At 41.6% G+C, this 18,226-nt stretch overlaps 1 protein-coding gene across 1 annotated transcript; it reads right to left on the bottom strand.

The window, feature by feature from the left end:
* Positions 1–120: 120 nt before the first annotated feature.
* Positions 121–14,508, bottom strand: LOC106808380 (kinesin-like protein KIF23). Its single transcript, XM_014811079.1, has 25 exons — positions 14,392–14,508; positions 12,066–12,129; positions 11,555–11,683; positions 11,170–11,275; positions 10,849–10,985; positions 10,370–10,491; positions 9,927–10,094; positions 9,458–9,570; positions 8,921–9,042; positions 8,230–8,332; positions 7,905–7,984; positions 7,545–7,664; positions 7,049–7,193; positions 6,835–6,905; positions 6,450–6,552; positions 6,074–6,132; positions 5,488–5,637; positions 5,235–5,345; positions 4,658–4,841; positions 3,920–4,050; positions 3,472–3,565; positions 3,112–3,251; positions 1,810–1,968; positions 1,432–1,475; positions 121–1,266 (listed from the first exon to the last, which is right to left on the bottom strand). Exons 1-25 carry the CDS (start codon positions 14,448–14,450, stop codon positions 1,251–1,253), a joined length of 2,730 nt encoding a protein of 909 aa, XP_014666565.1. The 5' UTR covers positions 14,451–14,508; the 3' UTR covers positions 121–1,250.
* Between the last annotated feature and the right edge of the window lie 3,718 nt (positions 14,509–18,226).

The raw sequence follows: 18,226 nt of genomic DNA on the forward strand, positions 1-18,226 counted from the left end.
ACCAGACTGCCAGAAGGCATCAATGTCTGCACAGTACCATTATTATAATTGTAATTTCAGGTATTTTTCCCGCCTTTTATTTGTTAATTTTGACGTTTTATAAATTGGGGACAACCGTGAAAATTGGACAGGACATAGCAGAGCAGCAGCATTCACATACGGACACGTAACTGAAGGCTTAGATATTTGTCATTTGAAAACATATACGTGAATGACTCAGAATCATATTATAGATTACAACATTGGCAATAGTCAGTGATTTTACAGCAGTATTTTAATAGTGTACTGCCACGGCATTAAAAACGGTACCACATGTGAATGCTAAATCACTAGCGAAAGTATAAGAAAAAATCATAAAACACCAAAACGGAGACATGATAAAATGAAACACTCAAGACTTCTCACGATATAAAATATTCATAAAAAATGAAAGTGCAGTGGATGCTACAAGATTAGTTATGGTGGTGACATTATGAATTACATAGAGTTACAGATACCACCTGCATGTGCCCAAGATAAGGCATGAACGTTTCAGTTTTGGAAAACGTGCTGCTATTTAAACTGAGGAATGCAATTTCAAAATGAGCCAATATGCAACACAGAATAAATTTAACGACCGCATGGAAATAGTAGGAGTATGAATGAAAATTCAAGACAACAGACCAATACAAAATCATCACCAAATAGTGTCAAATTTCGACCATGCAGATGATATCAACCTCTTGATTATATTCCTTACACTTCTACTCCACACATTCTTCTTTTCATGATGTATCATATTCTATAGTGCAAGTACAGTTTCTTTTTTGTTAATATTACCACCGCTCACCACCATCAACATGCGTATTTTGTACAAAAATCTCAACATTCGTCTCGCTTCTCACTGTTACTCAAACTCATCAGCAGCGATGCGTCCTCTCTCCCCTCTTCTTCATGTCCAACTCACCCTCCTCCTCCTTCCTCCCGCGCAGGATTCAATCTCACTACTTCCATCATTATAGACAATAATTTACACTCTGATACAGTACCCAGAGCTCACGCCAATCTGTTCCACTGAAATATCACTTCGATGATTATGTGAACGCCGGCTCACTCACTACACCCCCGCTACCTTGACTATGCTACGATTATATAGGCAACCGACTTGAAGCATTCCACGGATCATCAAGTAGTTGCCGCACGATGATTACACGTGCAGTTCTTCACAGGATTGCATCTAGGTCGAATGGCTTCTGTTTCTGTCACCATATTCATACTTTCGTTCGCCTGCAAGAAAGAGAGTACGTAAACCATGATGCACATGTGAATTACTCAGTAGAGACGTAGCTACATGGTGAATGCACCAGTAATACTTTAAATTTACATTTAGTTATTGTAACAGTAGACTGATGAAGCAATGAAACAGTGACACTCTACCACAAATTTACTTACTTTCCTGTAATTCTGCCATGGTGGCCCTCAATTCCCGTTGCACACTATAAATGACAGAAGACATGAATTAAACAATGAAAATATGAAATTAACAGGATTAAGATAAACTAATGTAACACAATGTAATTTAAAAATAACGTAATTCTTGTCATGTTACGCAATCTTCACTCCATCCATCATTATAGACAATAATTTACACTCTGATGCAGTACATAGGACACAGCGGCCGAACGCTTTCTGCTCACGCCATGGGAAGAATGCCTCATAAGCCCCCCGCCGATACCACACAGAATCCGCGAACGCGGCACGCTTCGGCGACACGATCGCCGAATAGACGTCGCGGCATCGTCTTCTCGCTCGGAGCGGTCACTCACTCACCCTGGTCTCGATGTCCGTCCAGTCGCCATCGACGCCGTTCACCATGTCTTCGTCCGGATCCGAGCGCCGCTTCCTGCTTCCCGGCGACGTCTGCCGAAGCACTTCAACATCGTTGAAGACGACAGCAGTCCCGCCTCCGGCCGTAGGAAGGCAGTCGCCCTGCGCAACACGACAATAATACGGCACGTCAGCAGATAGCATCGTCACACAGGGTGTGAAATTAACGCGAGTCCGGAGTCATATACGCCCTGATTTACTGTCGGACTCCTCGAAAATTCTGCTATACTAAATAGTTCGATCCAGAGCACGGCCTCGCGGAATTACCGTATTTTTTCAGCAAATGACCAAATAAAATTTGGCAGACGTGCAACTGTGCAACTGCATGAATCTTCAAAATAAGCACATGCGTTATTGTTAATATCTTTAGTTTTGAAATTCAGACTGCGAACATTTGCTGCAGACTCCCTCTTTTTGAGGGCAGGGAGTCCGTTGGATTCCCTTGATCAAAAGCTAATTTCTACCCCTGCACATCAAAACGTCAGTGTAACTGCACGTACTATTTTGTGTGTGCGTGTGATTACCTGTCACTCTGCCCAGTTTCCCTATCTGCCTATACTTAAATAAACATTACTACGCTGTCAAGTATATTTGGTTAGATTATAGCTGGAACTTTGTGCCATGTTAGAACCATCACGATATAGTTAATGCATATACTCGTTTCAGATGGTTTCCGAGACTACGCTGTTTGCCGCAGGCAATCCATCATTCCATAGACAGTATGAAGATATAATAGCGAATATGTTCATTTTACATTTACAGACACGACAGATGAGAATTTGCAACTAACTGACCACACCAAGAGAAACCATCACATAGCATTCACGGCTACGAACTTCATGGTTCACGATTTTCACTATGGGCAGACCTGCCAACCTGTGATTCAAGAAAATAGTAAGGCTTTTCTTTTCTTGCAGCAGGCGGCCATTTTGTTTGTATGTTATGCGCGCAATGAATGATGGGACTAACTCTAGATCACGCGAGAACAACGTGAATGCGTGATCCAATATGGCTGCGTTCTCGGCTCACAATGTAAAAAACATTAATTTTCACAAGTCGTAAAAAATCGTAAGTTTTTCAGTTTGATCGTACATTCGTAGAAACTAGAAACATCATGGAATTCGTAAGGAATGCGAAAAAATCGTAAGGGTTGGCAGGTCTGTATGGGCACAGTGCAGCCGGTGGACACCCAGGGCCCGCCCAGGCACTTCTACACGCCCTCAGACGCACTGCTAATCTCTCTACCTTGATAAGCCTGGTCTCTACGTTTCCGTCGGCTTGCTGCTCCTGATGCGTGAGCAGGTACTTGGAGGAGCGCTGCGTGTCCTGCACTTCCAACTGGCTCACAGACTTCTTGTTACGAAGTTTCTTCTGCAGTACTGTGCCTGAATGAATTTTTCAAGATTCAACGTGAGGCTATCGCGACGTGCGTAAGGCCATGTTAACAGAGAGTTGTGCACCGAGTAACTGACAGGTACATCAGTGCAATTTTATCACAAATAGAATTAATTCTTTTTAGCAGCAGACCCTCAGGGTTTCGTATACCTGCATTATATTGTTTTTGTTTTTTCGAGAGCAGCATTGGTTCACAGCAGCAATACGTACCAGTTTCAATATTGCCAGGAGGTCTGTGGTCCAGCCACGTATCGGCACCAGTGGAGCGGGATCGTCTGTGTCGGATGTTAACAACAGGAGCGCTCTGAAAGAAAATCATTCCACCTATAAAACAAAGCTGACAGACTTTGTACTTGTTATTCACAAATATTAAATCTAACCAAGTGTCATACTATATCATTATACTGTAGCATAATACATAGTATCATATGAAATATAAATATAAGTCATTATGGATGACCACATCCTGTTTTACTAATAGTGGGCCTACTGGAAAGAATATTTTACATGACTTTAGTATCCCTAGAAATTTGATATGAAACGATGAGTGCTGACACGATTCAAGCAAGGTGCACGCCCACTCGTAAATAGATTTTGCTTTAGCATTACATATTTCTCACTAACATCACTACGTATTCGTGCATTGCAAGATGCTTACGCCCTTTGGAGGAGGAGACCTGGATCTGAGCTTCGTCCCAGGTCGAGAAGTCGGTGTCTGGTTGTTGAACTCTCTCACCCGAGATCCGACGAAGTTCAGCCGCGGCTCGGACTGAGCAGGCTTCACACGGCCTACAGCAATTGCATCATCGTTTTTACCCGCATATATATTGTATGAACCAGCACCAGTTCGTGTGGCATTAGCAATAATTTTAAAAGCAGAGTTAACAGGATCTGTAACAATCACATATCATTGTTAGATAGAATCTTTACATGTATCAACCTGTCAAAATTAATTTTTAAGGAACATAGCACGTGCAGTCGATCCTGGTTGATGCAATGCATCATCATGCAGCTGAATGACTAAGGAAGCTATGAAATGCAAAATACACTATTTGCACAATGCAGAATGCAATGGGATGCATTGTTATCATTGCTACAACTAATGGTTAGCAGCACGAACAACAGACAACAACTGGACAACATTTCATTACCGAATGCTACATGCTATAGGCAATAACTGATGCAAGCATATAGCTACATGAATTACAGCATACATGCGCCGCTACTGCTATTACCACCCACACAGCAATGACTGCCTGGCAACGACTGTCTGGCAATGAGTGCCTGGCAATGACTCCCCAGCAATGACCGCCTGGCAATGACTGCCCAGCAATGACTGCTCAGTAACGACTGCGCAACAATGACAAGCCAGCACGCTATGGTTAGTTTAAGCTACCTGCATGGAAGCGAGGCGTGTTAGCCGTTGCCCTCGCGCCGGTTGGTGGCGCCACCGCCGCCTTCCCACCTGGTCGTCGCACCGGAGTCTCCGATGCGAGGATCTCCTTCACCGCGCGCAGCTTCTCCTCGCGCTCCCACATCTTCGACTTCAGTTCCTCCTCCGTCATCTTCACACGCTTCTCCTGCAACGACGAGGAAGCCGTGAGGGCGAGACACGCGACGGACGGGAGAAACTTAGCGAGCACTTCGGTTTGTCGACAGCTAATGTAGCGTGGCGCAGCGAGCAGAGCAGACGATTTACACGCGAATGCAAGAGGACTGAAGCAATGCTGCAACTCGCATTTAACTCCTACAAACTAGTTGGTTTGTTTGCAACATAAAGGGCTGATGGGCGTGTGGTAAGATAAAAAGAAGAAATGAGGTTATCGGTGAAGTAACAGAAAGAGAGAAAGAGAGAGAGAGAGAGAGAGAGAGAGAGAGAAAGAAAGAGAGAAAGTGTGAGAGACAGACAGAGAGAGAGAGAGAGCGAGCCTGAGAGATTTGTCTAATAATAGCACAGCGATGTAAATGCCTACCATTTCTTTGCTCATGCGCTCCCGCTCAAGGTCGATCTTGCTGCGATACTTGTTCTTCAGCCGATCTCGCTCCATCTGCTCCTGCGTGATCTTCATTCTCTTGTCATCCAGCTAGACCATGAATTATTTTGTATTAATTTTTTTTAATATTTCGCTTATCGACATGAGATCATCATCACTTACGATCACAGTACCTGACATCAACTTATTATCAGAATTATAATTTGATTTGGCATGTAAATAGTGCCCATACCTCGTACTGCAGATGCACTTTGTCAGCCTCACTGTTCAGGTTAGCTCTCTCCATTTCGCTCAGGTATTTCTGGTACTGTTTCAGCTGCCGCTCAAGCCGATCGCTCTTCTTCTGCTCAGCATCCAACTCTGTCGTCAGGTACTCTGCTTGCTGAAGCCAAGAAAGAGACAATGAGTGTGGGTGTCTATAGGGTTATCACAGCTTTTAATGGATAAAGCTCGCTTATGTAAACTACCTGTTAACTCAGTGCTGAAGACAAACATTTAATCTTAGCGATATTTGACTCATAAAGGTTGCTTTCATGTTTTTTAAGCAAATTGAGATAACTTGAGAAAGGAGTACTATGGAAACATTTGGTTGTGCTATCGCACATGCGGACTGCTGTGGACACTTAAGTTAGCACATACTACAGTAGCGAGAACACACTATACCCTAGCAACCAAGTAGTGATAATTATTTACAGAAAAACAATGAACAACAAAACAATAAATCTGATGGTCATCTGCTATTTAAAGATGAAAAATGTCAAAACAAGCCTTGGCAACAAAATAGGCACATATATCTCATGTTTTGAAAAGCAACTTACAGATTTGTAGTGATTTCTCTCATTCTCTAATGTAACCAAATCATTTCGAAATTGCGTTTCTGTAAAAAACAAAAACAAAGTACATACTAATATGAAACTGTCATATCTCATCAGTTGAATAGGCAGTAAACACCAGTCAAACAATAAACGGCACAGTTGACACTATGGCCACTAATGACCCTAATTCTATTTAGCTATGATATTTTTTGATTGTGGTTATCAAAACATTTTTGTTAGATGCTTTTTTTCCAGCAGACACTGAACTTATAACCACATGAACCACGAGTCACGAAATCAGTCACAATCAAATTAAAAGTCAATGAGTATGAATTGTGCACGCGCGTGCGTGCCTAGCGCGAGCAGTGTGGGAGCATACGTTTGTGAGCGAGGTCACGAAGCAGGGTATTCCTACGGTTCTGCCGATCCACCAGGAACTGCACCAGCGGAACCAGCACACTGCCATCGGCTGCGTCACTGATCTGTAATACACGGATTTACACTCACTGCATTCGTCATACGAGAATCGAACACCAGCAACATCCATGTTCCTGCCCAAACGAAAATGCACGATGGCAGCAGCTGATCTTTTGCTATGAAGCCGGGCTACATTTATAGGGTTAACTGCACGATGAGAAACTTAACAAACTGAACATGTGCGAAAAGTTGGGCACCTGCGTCACACTGGGGACATCGTGCATGCAAACAACAAGTAACGTGTGAGACGGTTCATTATCTCTTTGGTTAAATAATTGCTCACTAACCTCTAGTTGTGGGAATGGGGGCCCAAGGCTGTACTGTAATGGAATGGGTAGAACTGCCAGATCAACATCAGCTGAAAATAGAAATAAATTACATTTGAAACCAATTTACTTTATTAAGAGATCATTTACATCACTACGAAATGTTATAAAAAAGCCAAAAATGAGATTAACCAGTTCATAAACACACTGATAAAACTGACAAAATGCTACTTACTTCCATCCTCCTCTGCTTTCTTCATAGCATCCTTGTACATCTGGTTGGCACGGCGACGGCCAGGAGCCAAACCAACGTCAAACATAATTTCGGTCGGCCGTGTTACCTGCACTTCTTGTGTCAGCTGCGCAAACTTCATCACATGCTGGAAACCATAAATAGTTGACCTTCCTGTTACGTGTACCCTTTGTACTGTTGCACATACTCACTCTAAACAAAACCTGAATATTCTCAAGAAATTCCTCAACCATTATGATCTACAGGCAAATGCATGTATGCACACTTATGATCCGTATTAACCATAACCACAGATACAAAGGAGACAAAGCACAGCATTTCAATTTGCATTCATTAACAACGTAGCAGCAAATTATCTTGCCTTGTCTCCTTCTCATAGGCAGGAAGAGTTTATTATTACTGTATTAGTAAAGAACACACAATATTTTACCAAATAAATGTAAGTAAAACAGACGAATAGGAATGGTTTGTAACTCACCAATGTTTCCTCATAGTCAGGGCCGGCCGGATTGACACAGACAATCATTCTGACCTTGCCTTCACCGTCGAAATAGTTCTTAAACAAGTGCGTAACTTTGCTGTCTCGATAAGGAACCAACTGAAATGCACAACAATCATGGTAGAGTTGCCAAAATACCTTAAGCATAATATCACTGGTCAACTACTGCACACTTGCCCAGAAAAACCCTGCACACTACTGGCAAAAAACATGGTTAGAATAGCTACCAATGCTAGATCTGTCAGCACTTTGACATCACTGTCAATTTATGAATTTCGAATCATTGTCTACCATTCACCTACATAAGCCATTTCACGTTTCAGCTAATTTATATGTTACCTTATTAGTGCCCATCATTTGGTTCTCCCTAAGCGTCTCTATGCAAGTTCTTAATGTCATTAGCGACGTATTGATGTTTCCTGAAAAAAGGCAGTAAAAGCACATTTTATTAGATGCTCACGTCTCCGAGCAAATTCAAAAATAACTCATCCCCCGTATAGCAACAAAATAATATAATTTCTTACAACGTACAACTCTTTCTTTACCCTTTTCAATTTCTCCACACAATCCACATATTTCCAGCAAAAATGAGTTATTATTACCCTTCAAACTTCGATTCATTTTTTTGCAACAGCAATACTGACTAATTATATTGTCGACATACCAGCTTCACGGAGCCGATCTCCAGAATTGTTTGTCCTGTGAGTTCTCTCACTGCCTGCCAAGTCCACCAGAGACATCTGACTAACACAGATAGCTTCCCCATCCTGGTAAGGAAAGACAATTCAGGTTTAGGTGACACAGATGGTAAACTGTTTCAGGTCAAGCTGTTAAGAAATACGTTTACCTTGTGAAGTATGATGGCCCAGAGAGAGAGAGAGAGAGAGAGAGAGAGAGAGAGAGAGAGAGAGAGAAAGAGAGAGAGAGAGAGAGAGAGAGAGAAGAGAAGAGAGAAAGGGAAAGAAGGGAGATGGATTGAATTAGATAAGGGAGAGTGGGAGAGTGGAGAGATCGAGAAGGGGCAAATTAGAGAAGGGAAATGGGAGAATGGAGGGAGAGAGATGGGAGAGGGCAGAAAGAGGGAGAGACACATAGAGAGACATAGGATAATAGAGACAAGGAGAGAGAGAGAGAGTTCCCTGCTTACATTGAAATTCACAAATGTAACCGTTGGCACATTTACATGAATTTTTTTTAATCATAATAACACGGGCATGTAGACGCACATCAAACTCAAATCTGCGGCTCACACATGAATGGTGCCACACCAGCACGTCTCCACTACACACACACGCACGCACGCACGCACGCACGCACGCACGCACAAAAGCACCCGCACACACACACACACACACCATAAGCACTTCCTCGCCGACAGGGTCTGATGGTGCCTGCACCAGTCTGATGTTGAACACGCTGTGGCTTCGACTTGACTCGGTGTTGAGCACAGTATGTGCCACCCTACGCCGCTTCTGACCTACAGCACGGTAACAAAGAAGACGATTAATCACGTGGTTCGAGAAAGTAAAACCGGAGAGGCACAGGCATTTTAAAGATGAGAATCACAATATTTGACAAGGAGTACAAGAACTATTATGTTTAACATTAGAAACTATTTAACATAAGTATTAACGCATAACATAACATATTTAACATAGGGACATGCAATTAGCCTGATTTTGTTGACCAGTTATATTTCGGTTAGCAATGCCGGTTAGCAGTAAAGTAGTTAGTACGTGAGTAAAATGATGAAATACAACTGAAACAACACTGAGGATTTCCCATCACACTATTGTCAGTGTTTTGTACTGTTATCTGTTATTGTTAACATTAGCAGCTCCAAATAACTTCCACTGTCCGCTGCCGTTTGCTTCCATCACACACTGACATACCTTTCAACAGCACCTCGAAGGCCTCCTCTGTGCTCTTAATCTCCACCTCTACAGCTCCACTCACGTACATATTGCGATTCGCATCCTCCCGCATCACCTTCGACTGTGGCGGCCTGCACACGAATTCAATGCGTGTTGAGCTAATTGTACGATGCATCTCAAGGTACACGTGACCTCGTGTCGTGAGCGCAACGCCTTGCAGTGCATTAATATTGCTGACCATAACTGTCGTGATCACGCATTTGTCGTAACCCCAACAATTCACAACCGTAATAATGAACTTAAATAACAACTTGCACATTTTAGGTACAATCTGCCAACCCCATACTAAAATGCTGGGTTAGGTCACACTGCGAAGAGGATTCAATTTGCTGAAGAGCAACAGACCATCGTTTATTTAATCGCATTCACGCAACCAACCGGCCAATAAAAAAATCCTAAAATGCGAACGTGACGCGCGTAGGCACACCTGGGTTTGACGCCGTCGTATTCCGTTTCCTCGAGGAGGTCGTACACGTAGTTGTTGTATATCTCGACGTACGACACGAACACCGCGTACACGTTGTCTTCAAACAGATTCGTGATCTTCGTGTGGTCCGGCACGCGCGACCCGTACTCAAAGTCTGCTCCTCGGGGCCTGAGAATCATCGGACGCGATACAATGAGCATCGCGAAATGCATTCTATACGTTCAGCGCTGTCTCGATGATTAAACAGATGGCAAGAGCTTTGGATCATTCTACAAAGCATAACTTGATTGATATGCAACGTATAGTACAAGAGTGTCCGATTTGTATTCACTATTCAATGACACAAAAGCTGAGGGAGGACGTTTTGTTCGACATTCGGATGATAGGGATGCAAGTTTCATTCATCTGATACAATCGACTGCTTCTGTAGTTGAGCTTCATACCTGCGAGGAGTGGTTGGAGTCTTGGGGATGGTCGGTGGAGCGACGTCGCGCTCCTGACGCTCTAGCATTGCATCAGCTTCCGTCTGCACTTCAAACAAGTTGGCCTTGTCTGGTTTAAACACCTGCGAGACAGATCAGCGAATAACACAGTTAATGATTGAGAGCATTTACCCACAGAACATGTAGATCAAACCTCAATATATTTGTGGGACCATGGACCATTGAACTGTCAGCACAATCACACAGTACTAACAACATGTGCAGTTTGTAAGTGTCAAAATAGTATAAAAATTAAAACTAGTTTGTATCACAAGATTTATCAACGTGACACAATTCGAAACTAGTTGAAAACAGAATATACAAATGTGTAATTGCCAAACATTATAATGCTAACAGGAACCTCATATTCAGTTCAAATATTGTTCTCCTACAGCCAGCTCTAATCAAATTAATCATAACAAGTGTGAAACATATCTTACATATTTATAAGCCTGTAGTTCACCAATGCTGTTGAAAATGACATCGAGGCACCGGGGAAGAATACCCCCATCCTGTGGCGTTCCGGTCATTGCGTGTGTTTTTCCAGACCCAGTTATCCCATAAGTGAACAGTAACCCTGTAGTAGGGAGTCAAAATAAGTACAATCATGAGTTGTTATATTACAATTATCATTGCAAGCACATACCAAATAATTTCTTCTTCTTTTTTTAATTTTTATACACTTTTAATTTACAATTAGTTCGCAATAACAACTCAGCCATAATGAATAATTATGCGATGTTGTGAATTAATTGACCTACCATTTTTGCCATGCAGTAAATCATCTACTAGAGGCAATGCTACATGGTCGTACAAGCCTTTCTGTGAACTCTCCTCATCAAACACAAACTTGAATCCATAATCCAACTATGGAAAGAAAACATTCAGTCTCAATTATGTAACAAAATAATTTATATTCATGCTCATTTCAAAGAACATCAGAGCTGCATGTACATTAAGTAAAATATTTCAATAAATTTTGCCCAAATAGTCGATATAGACAGATCAGAAGTCAGTGGTAGTAACTTGACAAATACATGTAGATGTCTTTGCACATTCACAAGGTGCAATTCCCAGTTGTTTTTAAAAACTCTTCTATATATAGTTTGTCAATTGAACTTTACAAAGTGAAAGTGGACCGATTACCTCCTTATAGTTGCCGGATTTGAACGTCTGGGAGGATTCCGGAGGCCAGATCTTCAGAATAGTGCTGCTTGTTGGTGCACAGCATCGCTCAGTTAAGCCAGACTCTAAGGGCCTTAGTCTGCAGTAAACCTGTAGAAAATAGCAACCCCATTACGATGTTAAACCGTACAGAAATTTATCAATCGAGGAGTGTGGTGCCGACACAATATTCGTTATTACTGTTTGTGTAAGACACACAGATGTCAGTTTGGTAGGTGGGGTCACAGGGTTCTCCCCAGGATGAAATTCAAACAGGGGGGAGTTTTCCCAAACGGGGCGCGGGCGCCCCGTTTGCGCAACGTAGGGAGAACCCTGGGTCACAAAGATTTATTATCTCATATGATTAGGTATTATAGAAGATGATGAGATGCTTTCTGCATGTGCTCTCTGGAGCATGCCTGCCAAAATTGATATGTAACTAAGCATGTGTGGTCTTTAGAGAGAATAAATTATGTCTGCATTTTATGATTACCTCCACAGGATCCTTTGGTGCAGTCTTGAGCCTTTTAGGGGTTTTCTTGGGCGTTTTACCTCTCCTGAAAAAATGTCAACAATTCATTCAGAGTATTTTTATTGCTGATGTACCCTATCCAACTATATATATGTTCAATCTAAAACTGACTGAATGAGCTAACTGTTATCAAGTTACCACCAGAATTACCTGGCTGGAGCTGGAACTTATACACAGCTGGAAATAATAGCTGGAAATACATGTATGACATTTTTGGCACCATATTGCACAAACACACTACGCCCAAAACAAACAGTATTATTCTTATTAAAGACATTTTTACTGTTAATTCGCTTAATTACTATGTGCCAGGCACGCGCTAAACACGTTTAATATGAAGGTGCTTGTCTCAGCACATTGGCCACTCACCAACTCAACCCTGCTACCTCACATATGGGTTTATCTAGGGAAGCACTACCCTATTCAGTGCTATATTTATACACTCACCTGATATCATATGTACCACACACTGAGGTAGGTGGATATATAGTTTGATAAATGGTTAATTCTTTTGGCCAAGGTCAATTACTTACTGGTTTTCTAAATAAAGTGTAGTTAGAATAGGGGTACATCTAGGATTCACCCAGCCCTTCAAACTCTATGATGAACCAATTCGATTATGGGTACACATATATGATAACATATATATATAACACTGGAAACAGCTTTTCAGGGGCATTTTAGTGGTTTTCCAAAATTTCCAACAGGGATGGCAGGGAATAAGCAGGGTGCTACAAAAAATTTTGCTTGTCAGGCAAGTGGGTTATGAAACTGGTTGCCCGGAGGCAAAAGTCACTGCCCGAAAAACATAAGATTTTTTTCCAACATGAATTTAAATGGTAAATAACGTAAATGAAGGTCCAACTAGTCAACATCCAGCATTTCACTTAACGGCACGGTAGAAAGTTTAACAGCTGATACGAGTTTATATACAAAATATATTCATGTTATGTTGGGACACAGCACGCAGTTTGTTTAAATTTTTAAATATTTTAAGTGTCAGTTTATTATCAAAAACCCACCACACTCACAATAAATTAATAAAATGTTCACGTTTATTTGGGGCTAGATTGTAGAGAACATAAGCGCAGAGAATATAGCGGTGCATGCAAGCAGATATAATAGACTGACAACACAGTATACAGTGTATCTGTTTTTGTGTACTTCAGCAAAGAAAATCCTCATTCACAGGTTGCAGTAGAGGGGCAAACATTTGAGGTAGCTGATCACGTAACGACCATGCATGCCGGGTTGCTGTGTGCATGTTGCGTACATCACTGTGTGCATGTTGCGCACATCACTGTATGCACCGATTGTTTCATTCACATTGTTTTTTTCATTCAAATCTTGTTGCAGCAAACCAGCGCGATGTTGTGTCTGTGCAAAACAATGCAAGGAACAGATGGAAACAGAAAAATATCATTATGTCGTCTAGACATTCAATACAAAAAACTTGCTTGCCCGAACGGGCAAGTGCAATTTCAAGCTACTTGCCCGGGGGCGAATTTTGGTTGCCCCGAGCAAGGGGCCACCGGGTTTGTCGCGCCCTGATAAGACAGCGACAACTTATTAAAAGACTGTGAGTTTGGTGACTCTGCATCGTGAAGCTAGGGTGGAAAGTTTACCTTTCAGTGAAATTATGTATCATTATTATTAATATTATGAACTTGAAGTGAGCTGCTCTACTTAGGATCCCACACCACTGTACAATGCTCTATAATACTACTACTACTACTACTACTAGTGAGCACTACATATATATGCTGCCCTATTGCATGTTTCATTAATTTCATGACAAGCTATAATAATATTAATAAAGCTTAGTTCCAAAATTGGCAAAAAGTGGTAAAACTGTCACTATGTATTGGCCCTTGGCCTTGACTTTGGTGGCATGATGATGATAGTCGATACACTGCCAGGTCCATAGGCATAGGTACAATTTACAAACATTGAAACAATATCCTGATTCCGTTCAATTTCAACTTTCAAGACACAGGGAGGCGTTAGACTGCAAATAGATACTAGTATTTGGCACAATCTATCGATTTATTTGTTCAGAAACGGCACAAAAGCTAACATTATTTTGTTACGGAACCCATTTCTTCATCTAGTGACACGATGGCAGCCGATGCTGTGACTGAGTGTGATAGGCCCCTAGACTCAGTGTCACTGTCAGACTGACGGCGCATCAACTCGTAGTTTAAAACATCGTAAATTTGTTATATTTGGCACTTATTTTCCTAATTCTGACCCTACACAGTTAAATAACCTCGATTCTTATACTTACGTTGGTTTCATCGCGCTGGTGTTTGATATGTAATTCAATCTTGATTTATTCCTTAGCATTCCTTATTCCTTCCCTTCTTTTGCGCGGTTCAAAATTCGCATCGCTTACTGGCTTTAGCCAATCAAATGCACCCGTTTTGCACTGCGTTTAGGGTGCCGCGCCATCTGTACGCAACATACGAAATCATTACGCAAATAATGTTACACAAACGCGTAAAAATATCATTTAAATCACGTTATCGTAACAAGTCACGCATATTACTATAATTTTTCCCATTCTAAAAAGCATAAATTTATATAATTATGGGAGTTGTTAGAAATTATTATATTATTATCTACACTACAGTACTGTGTTGTGTACTTTCCGTGCAAAATGCTCCTATATGTCTTTCACAATATTTATTGCTATTGTTTTATTAGCTTCTATAGCAACAATAATAGTTTTCTTTTTATCAAGAAATAGTGTTTTAGTGAATAATGGCAAAATGTCCCAGATGGTATGATGCTCGATGCATATATAGTTAAAAAAGGAAATATATATACATAGATTGGTTATACACCATAGATTGTTTTGGGTGTTATGAGACGTCCTTATAAGCGAGTCGAGCAGCTCAGTAATCGGGTGCAGAGTGTCCGAGACACTATCAACCGTCCTTGTCATTGATCGCTGGAGTTTGGCTGATCTGATTAGTAGGTGATTGGTGTCCCCGTTCAACTCATCAGAGACTCTCCCGATGCTCGGCGCTCGGTCTGCAGAGTCCCACCATCCAGGGTTTAGAGAAGCGGCGCATCCAAATCAACCAGTGCAAATTCTGGGGGGATCTGCAAGTCTTCCACTGGCGTTTCGAGCTGCACCCATGTTGGCACTACAAGTGGTAGTTTGCCTTCGTTTTGCGTTTGTGATAAATAAATAAGTTAAATAAGTTAAGAACTTGTAATTTCGTTTCGATTTCCGTTCGAATTCGACGAAGTTCTTTCTGATACCGCACGCAAGTTCCCTATCACGATACACTTGATGAAATATATACAATATCGTTAATTTTACACGAGATTTTCTACTACTATTATCTGTGTTCGTTTTAACTATTGTCACGTCAATATTACGTAATACCAAGAGCTAATATAATACCTGATAATACTGATATGGAGTATTGTTTTCATTATCGTACGTGTATGGGTGCATATATAGGAGCTTGTGTAGTCGTATGATTATCTCGCTATTATATGACTATAAGGAATATAGTTTTTTAATATCAAATTACACAGATTAAGGATCTGCTATCTAATGTTGCCATAATGGTGTTTATATAGAACATCCGTATGGCATGGTATAAATTGTATATGCGCATTACGTGAAAATCGAGAAAAAATATGCCACCAATCGTGATTGTTGTTTGGTGTGATTCTCTTTTGTCTTGTATTGCCCGATATCGTATCTATTCTATATAAATTATATGAAGTTGTTCAGCCGAATTAGTTCGTACTCGCATAACTAGAGAACTCCGCAGCCTATAGGAAAAGTAAAGATATTTTCAGTATCAGCACGTCTGGGAGGTGGTTCTGGCTGAAAAAAAAATTATTTATTATATTATTATTTTGTATTCTTTTCTTATAAATTATATGAAGTTGTTCAGCCGAATTAGTTCGTACTCGCATAACTAGAGAACTCCGCAGCCTATAGGAAAACTAAAGATATTTTCAGAATCAGCACGTCTGGGAGGTGGTTCTGGCTGAAACCAAAAAATTTATAAAAGTTAAAANGTGTGTGTGTGTGTGTGTGTGTGTGTGTGTGTGAGTGAGTGAGTGTGTGTGCGCGCGCGTGTGTGTGTGTGCGCGCGCGTGAGTGCGTGTGTTTGTGTGTGCGCGCGCGCGTGAGTGCGTGCGTGCGTGAGTGCGCGTGCTTCCGTGCGTGCGCGCGCGTGTGTGTAGATGTGTACGTGTATATCTTAATGGCTCCTTGGAGGGAACAGGCGAGAATTCCGCACAGTGCATGACACCGCAAACGTAGAAGAGCGAAAGTACAATGAAACAATAAGATTCCATCACATCGAGGTCGCCAACCGCAAACCAGTTAAACGCTAATCGTTCCCACATGATCACCAAGCTCCAACGTGAACACGACGTCTTAACAAATGAGACAGCCGAGTCTAAATGACCGTGCCGTCGTTTGTCGCGCGGGTGCGCGGGGTAACGACATGTCTCCTAGCCATTAGTGTAGTCGATGTCGTTGTCACGATCACTTGAGATGTTCACGACGCCATCTGGTGCGCGCAGAGCCTGACGCTGACGGTTAATCGCCTGATGGCTAATCACCAGGGGCTGGAGTAGACGCAGCGGCGTACCTTGGCCGCGTTCTCTCTGGCAGCCTTCAGCGCAATGACACCAAGCCACACACAGACGGGTTGCTGAGACGACGCGTTGGGGAGCGTTGTCCTTGCCCGAGCTTTATCTGTTATAGATGATGATGATGGTGATGATGTCCCAGGGGCTGCTTCAGAACAAGCCACACCAATCATGCCAAGATGCTACCACATAACCCGTATCGTACCATTACATTCCTCTCTCTCTCTCTCGCGCGCGCGCTCTCTCGCTCTCGGGTATGGTTCACACTACCGCGCTGCGTTGATGAAGTAACATACCCGATGTCAAAGCATAGATACGAGGAGAAAGTATGAGAACTAGAGAAGAGGGCCTAGATGAGAAAGAGAGAAATCGAGAGAGAGGAGATGATCGAGAGAGAGACGGAGAAGAAAAAAAGAGAGGGAGAGAGAGCGGAGAGAGACAAACATTGCAGGATGTTAGATAGATACGATAGTTATAGATAGACGACTGACTAGATAGATAGATATATAGATAGAGTATAGGATAGATAGTATAGATAGTATAGATTTATTATAGGATAGATAGATAAGATAGATAGGTAGAATAGATAGATTAATAGATAGGTGATATATATATATATATAATATACTTATATATTATAGATTATAGATAGATAAATAGATAGTTAGATAGATTAGAATAGATAGGATAATAGTAATAGATAGATAGCGATAGATATGATAGATAAGATGGATAGATTAAGATAAGATTAGATAGATGTAGATTATATATATATAGATAGATAAGATATATAGATAGAATATATATATATATTAGGATATGATTAGCATAAATAGATAGATAGACTAGATAGGATTTAGAATAGATAGATAGATAGATAGATAGATAGATAGAATGATGATAGTAGGTTAGATAAGATAAGATAGATAGATAGATAGATAGATAGTAGATTGGATAGATAGATAGTAAGATAGATAGCATAGATAGATAGATGATTATATAGATAGAATAGATAGACAGAACAGTAGAGCACGAGAGAAGAATAAAGAAGCGGAAGAAGAAAGATTGACTGCGCACGGGGAGAGAGAGAGAGAAAAAAGAGAGAGAGAAAGGACAAAAAAAAAAACCCCCCCCCGCCCCCAGACCGAGAGAGAGGAAGGAAGAGAGAGAGAGGGAGGATGAGAGAGGAAAGTGGGACAGCGGACAGAGAATGAAAGAAGATAGACAGACAGAGAGAGACGAGAGAAGCGCCGACCCCCGACCCGCCCCACCCCCGCACGCCACCCCGAGACGAGAGAGAGCCTGTCGCCCGACTTAGACCCCCCCCACCCCCCCCCCCAGAACCAGACGAGCAGAGAGAGAGGAGAGACGAGAGAGAGGAGAGAAGAGAGGAGAGAGAGACAGAGAGACAGAGAGAGAGAGGTAAGAAGACACGGAAGGAGATAGACAGGAAGGCAGAAAAGAGAGAAAGTAATAGAAGAAACAAATCAGGC

This window comes from Priapulus caudatus, unplaced genomic scaffold, assembly GCF_000485595.1.
Source record: "Priapulus caudatus unplaced genomic scaffold, Priapulus_caudatus-5.0.1 Scaffold271, whole genome shotgun sequence".
NCBI lineage: Eukaryota > Metazoa > Priapulida > Priapulimorpha > Priapulimorphida > Priapulidae > Priapulus > Priapulus caudatus.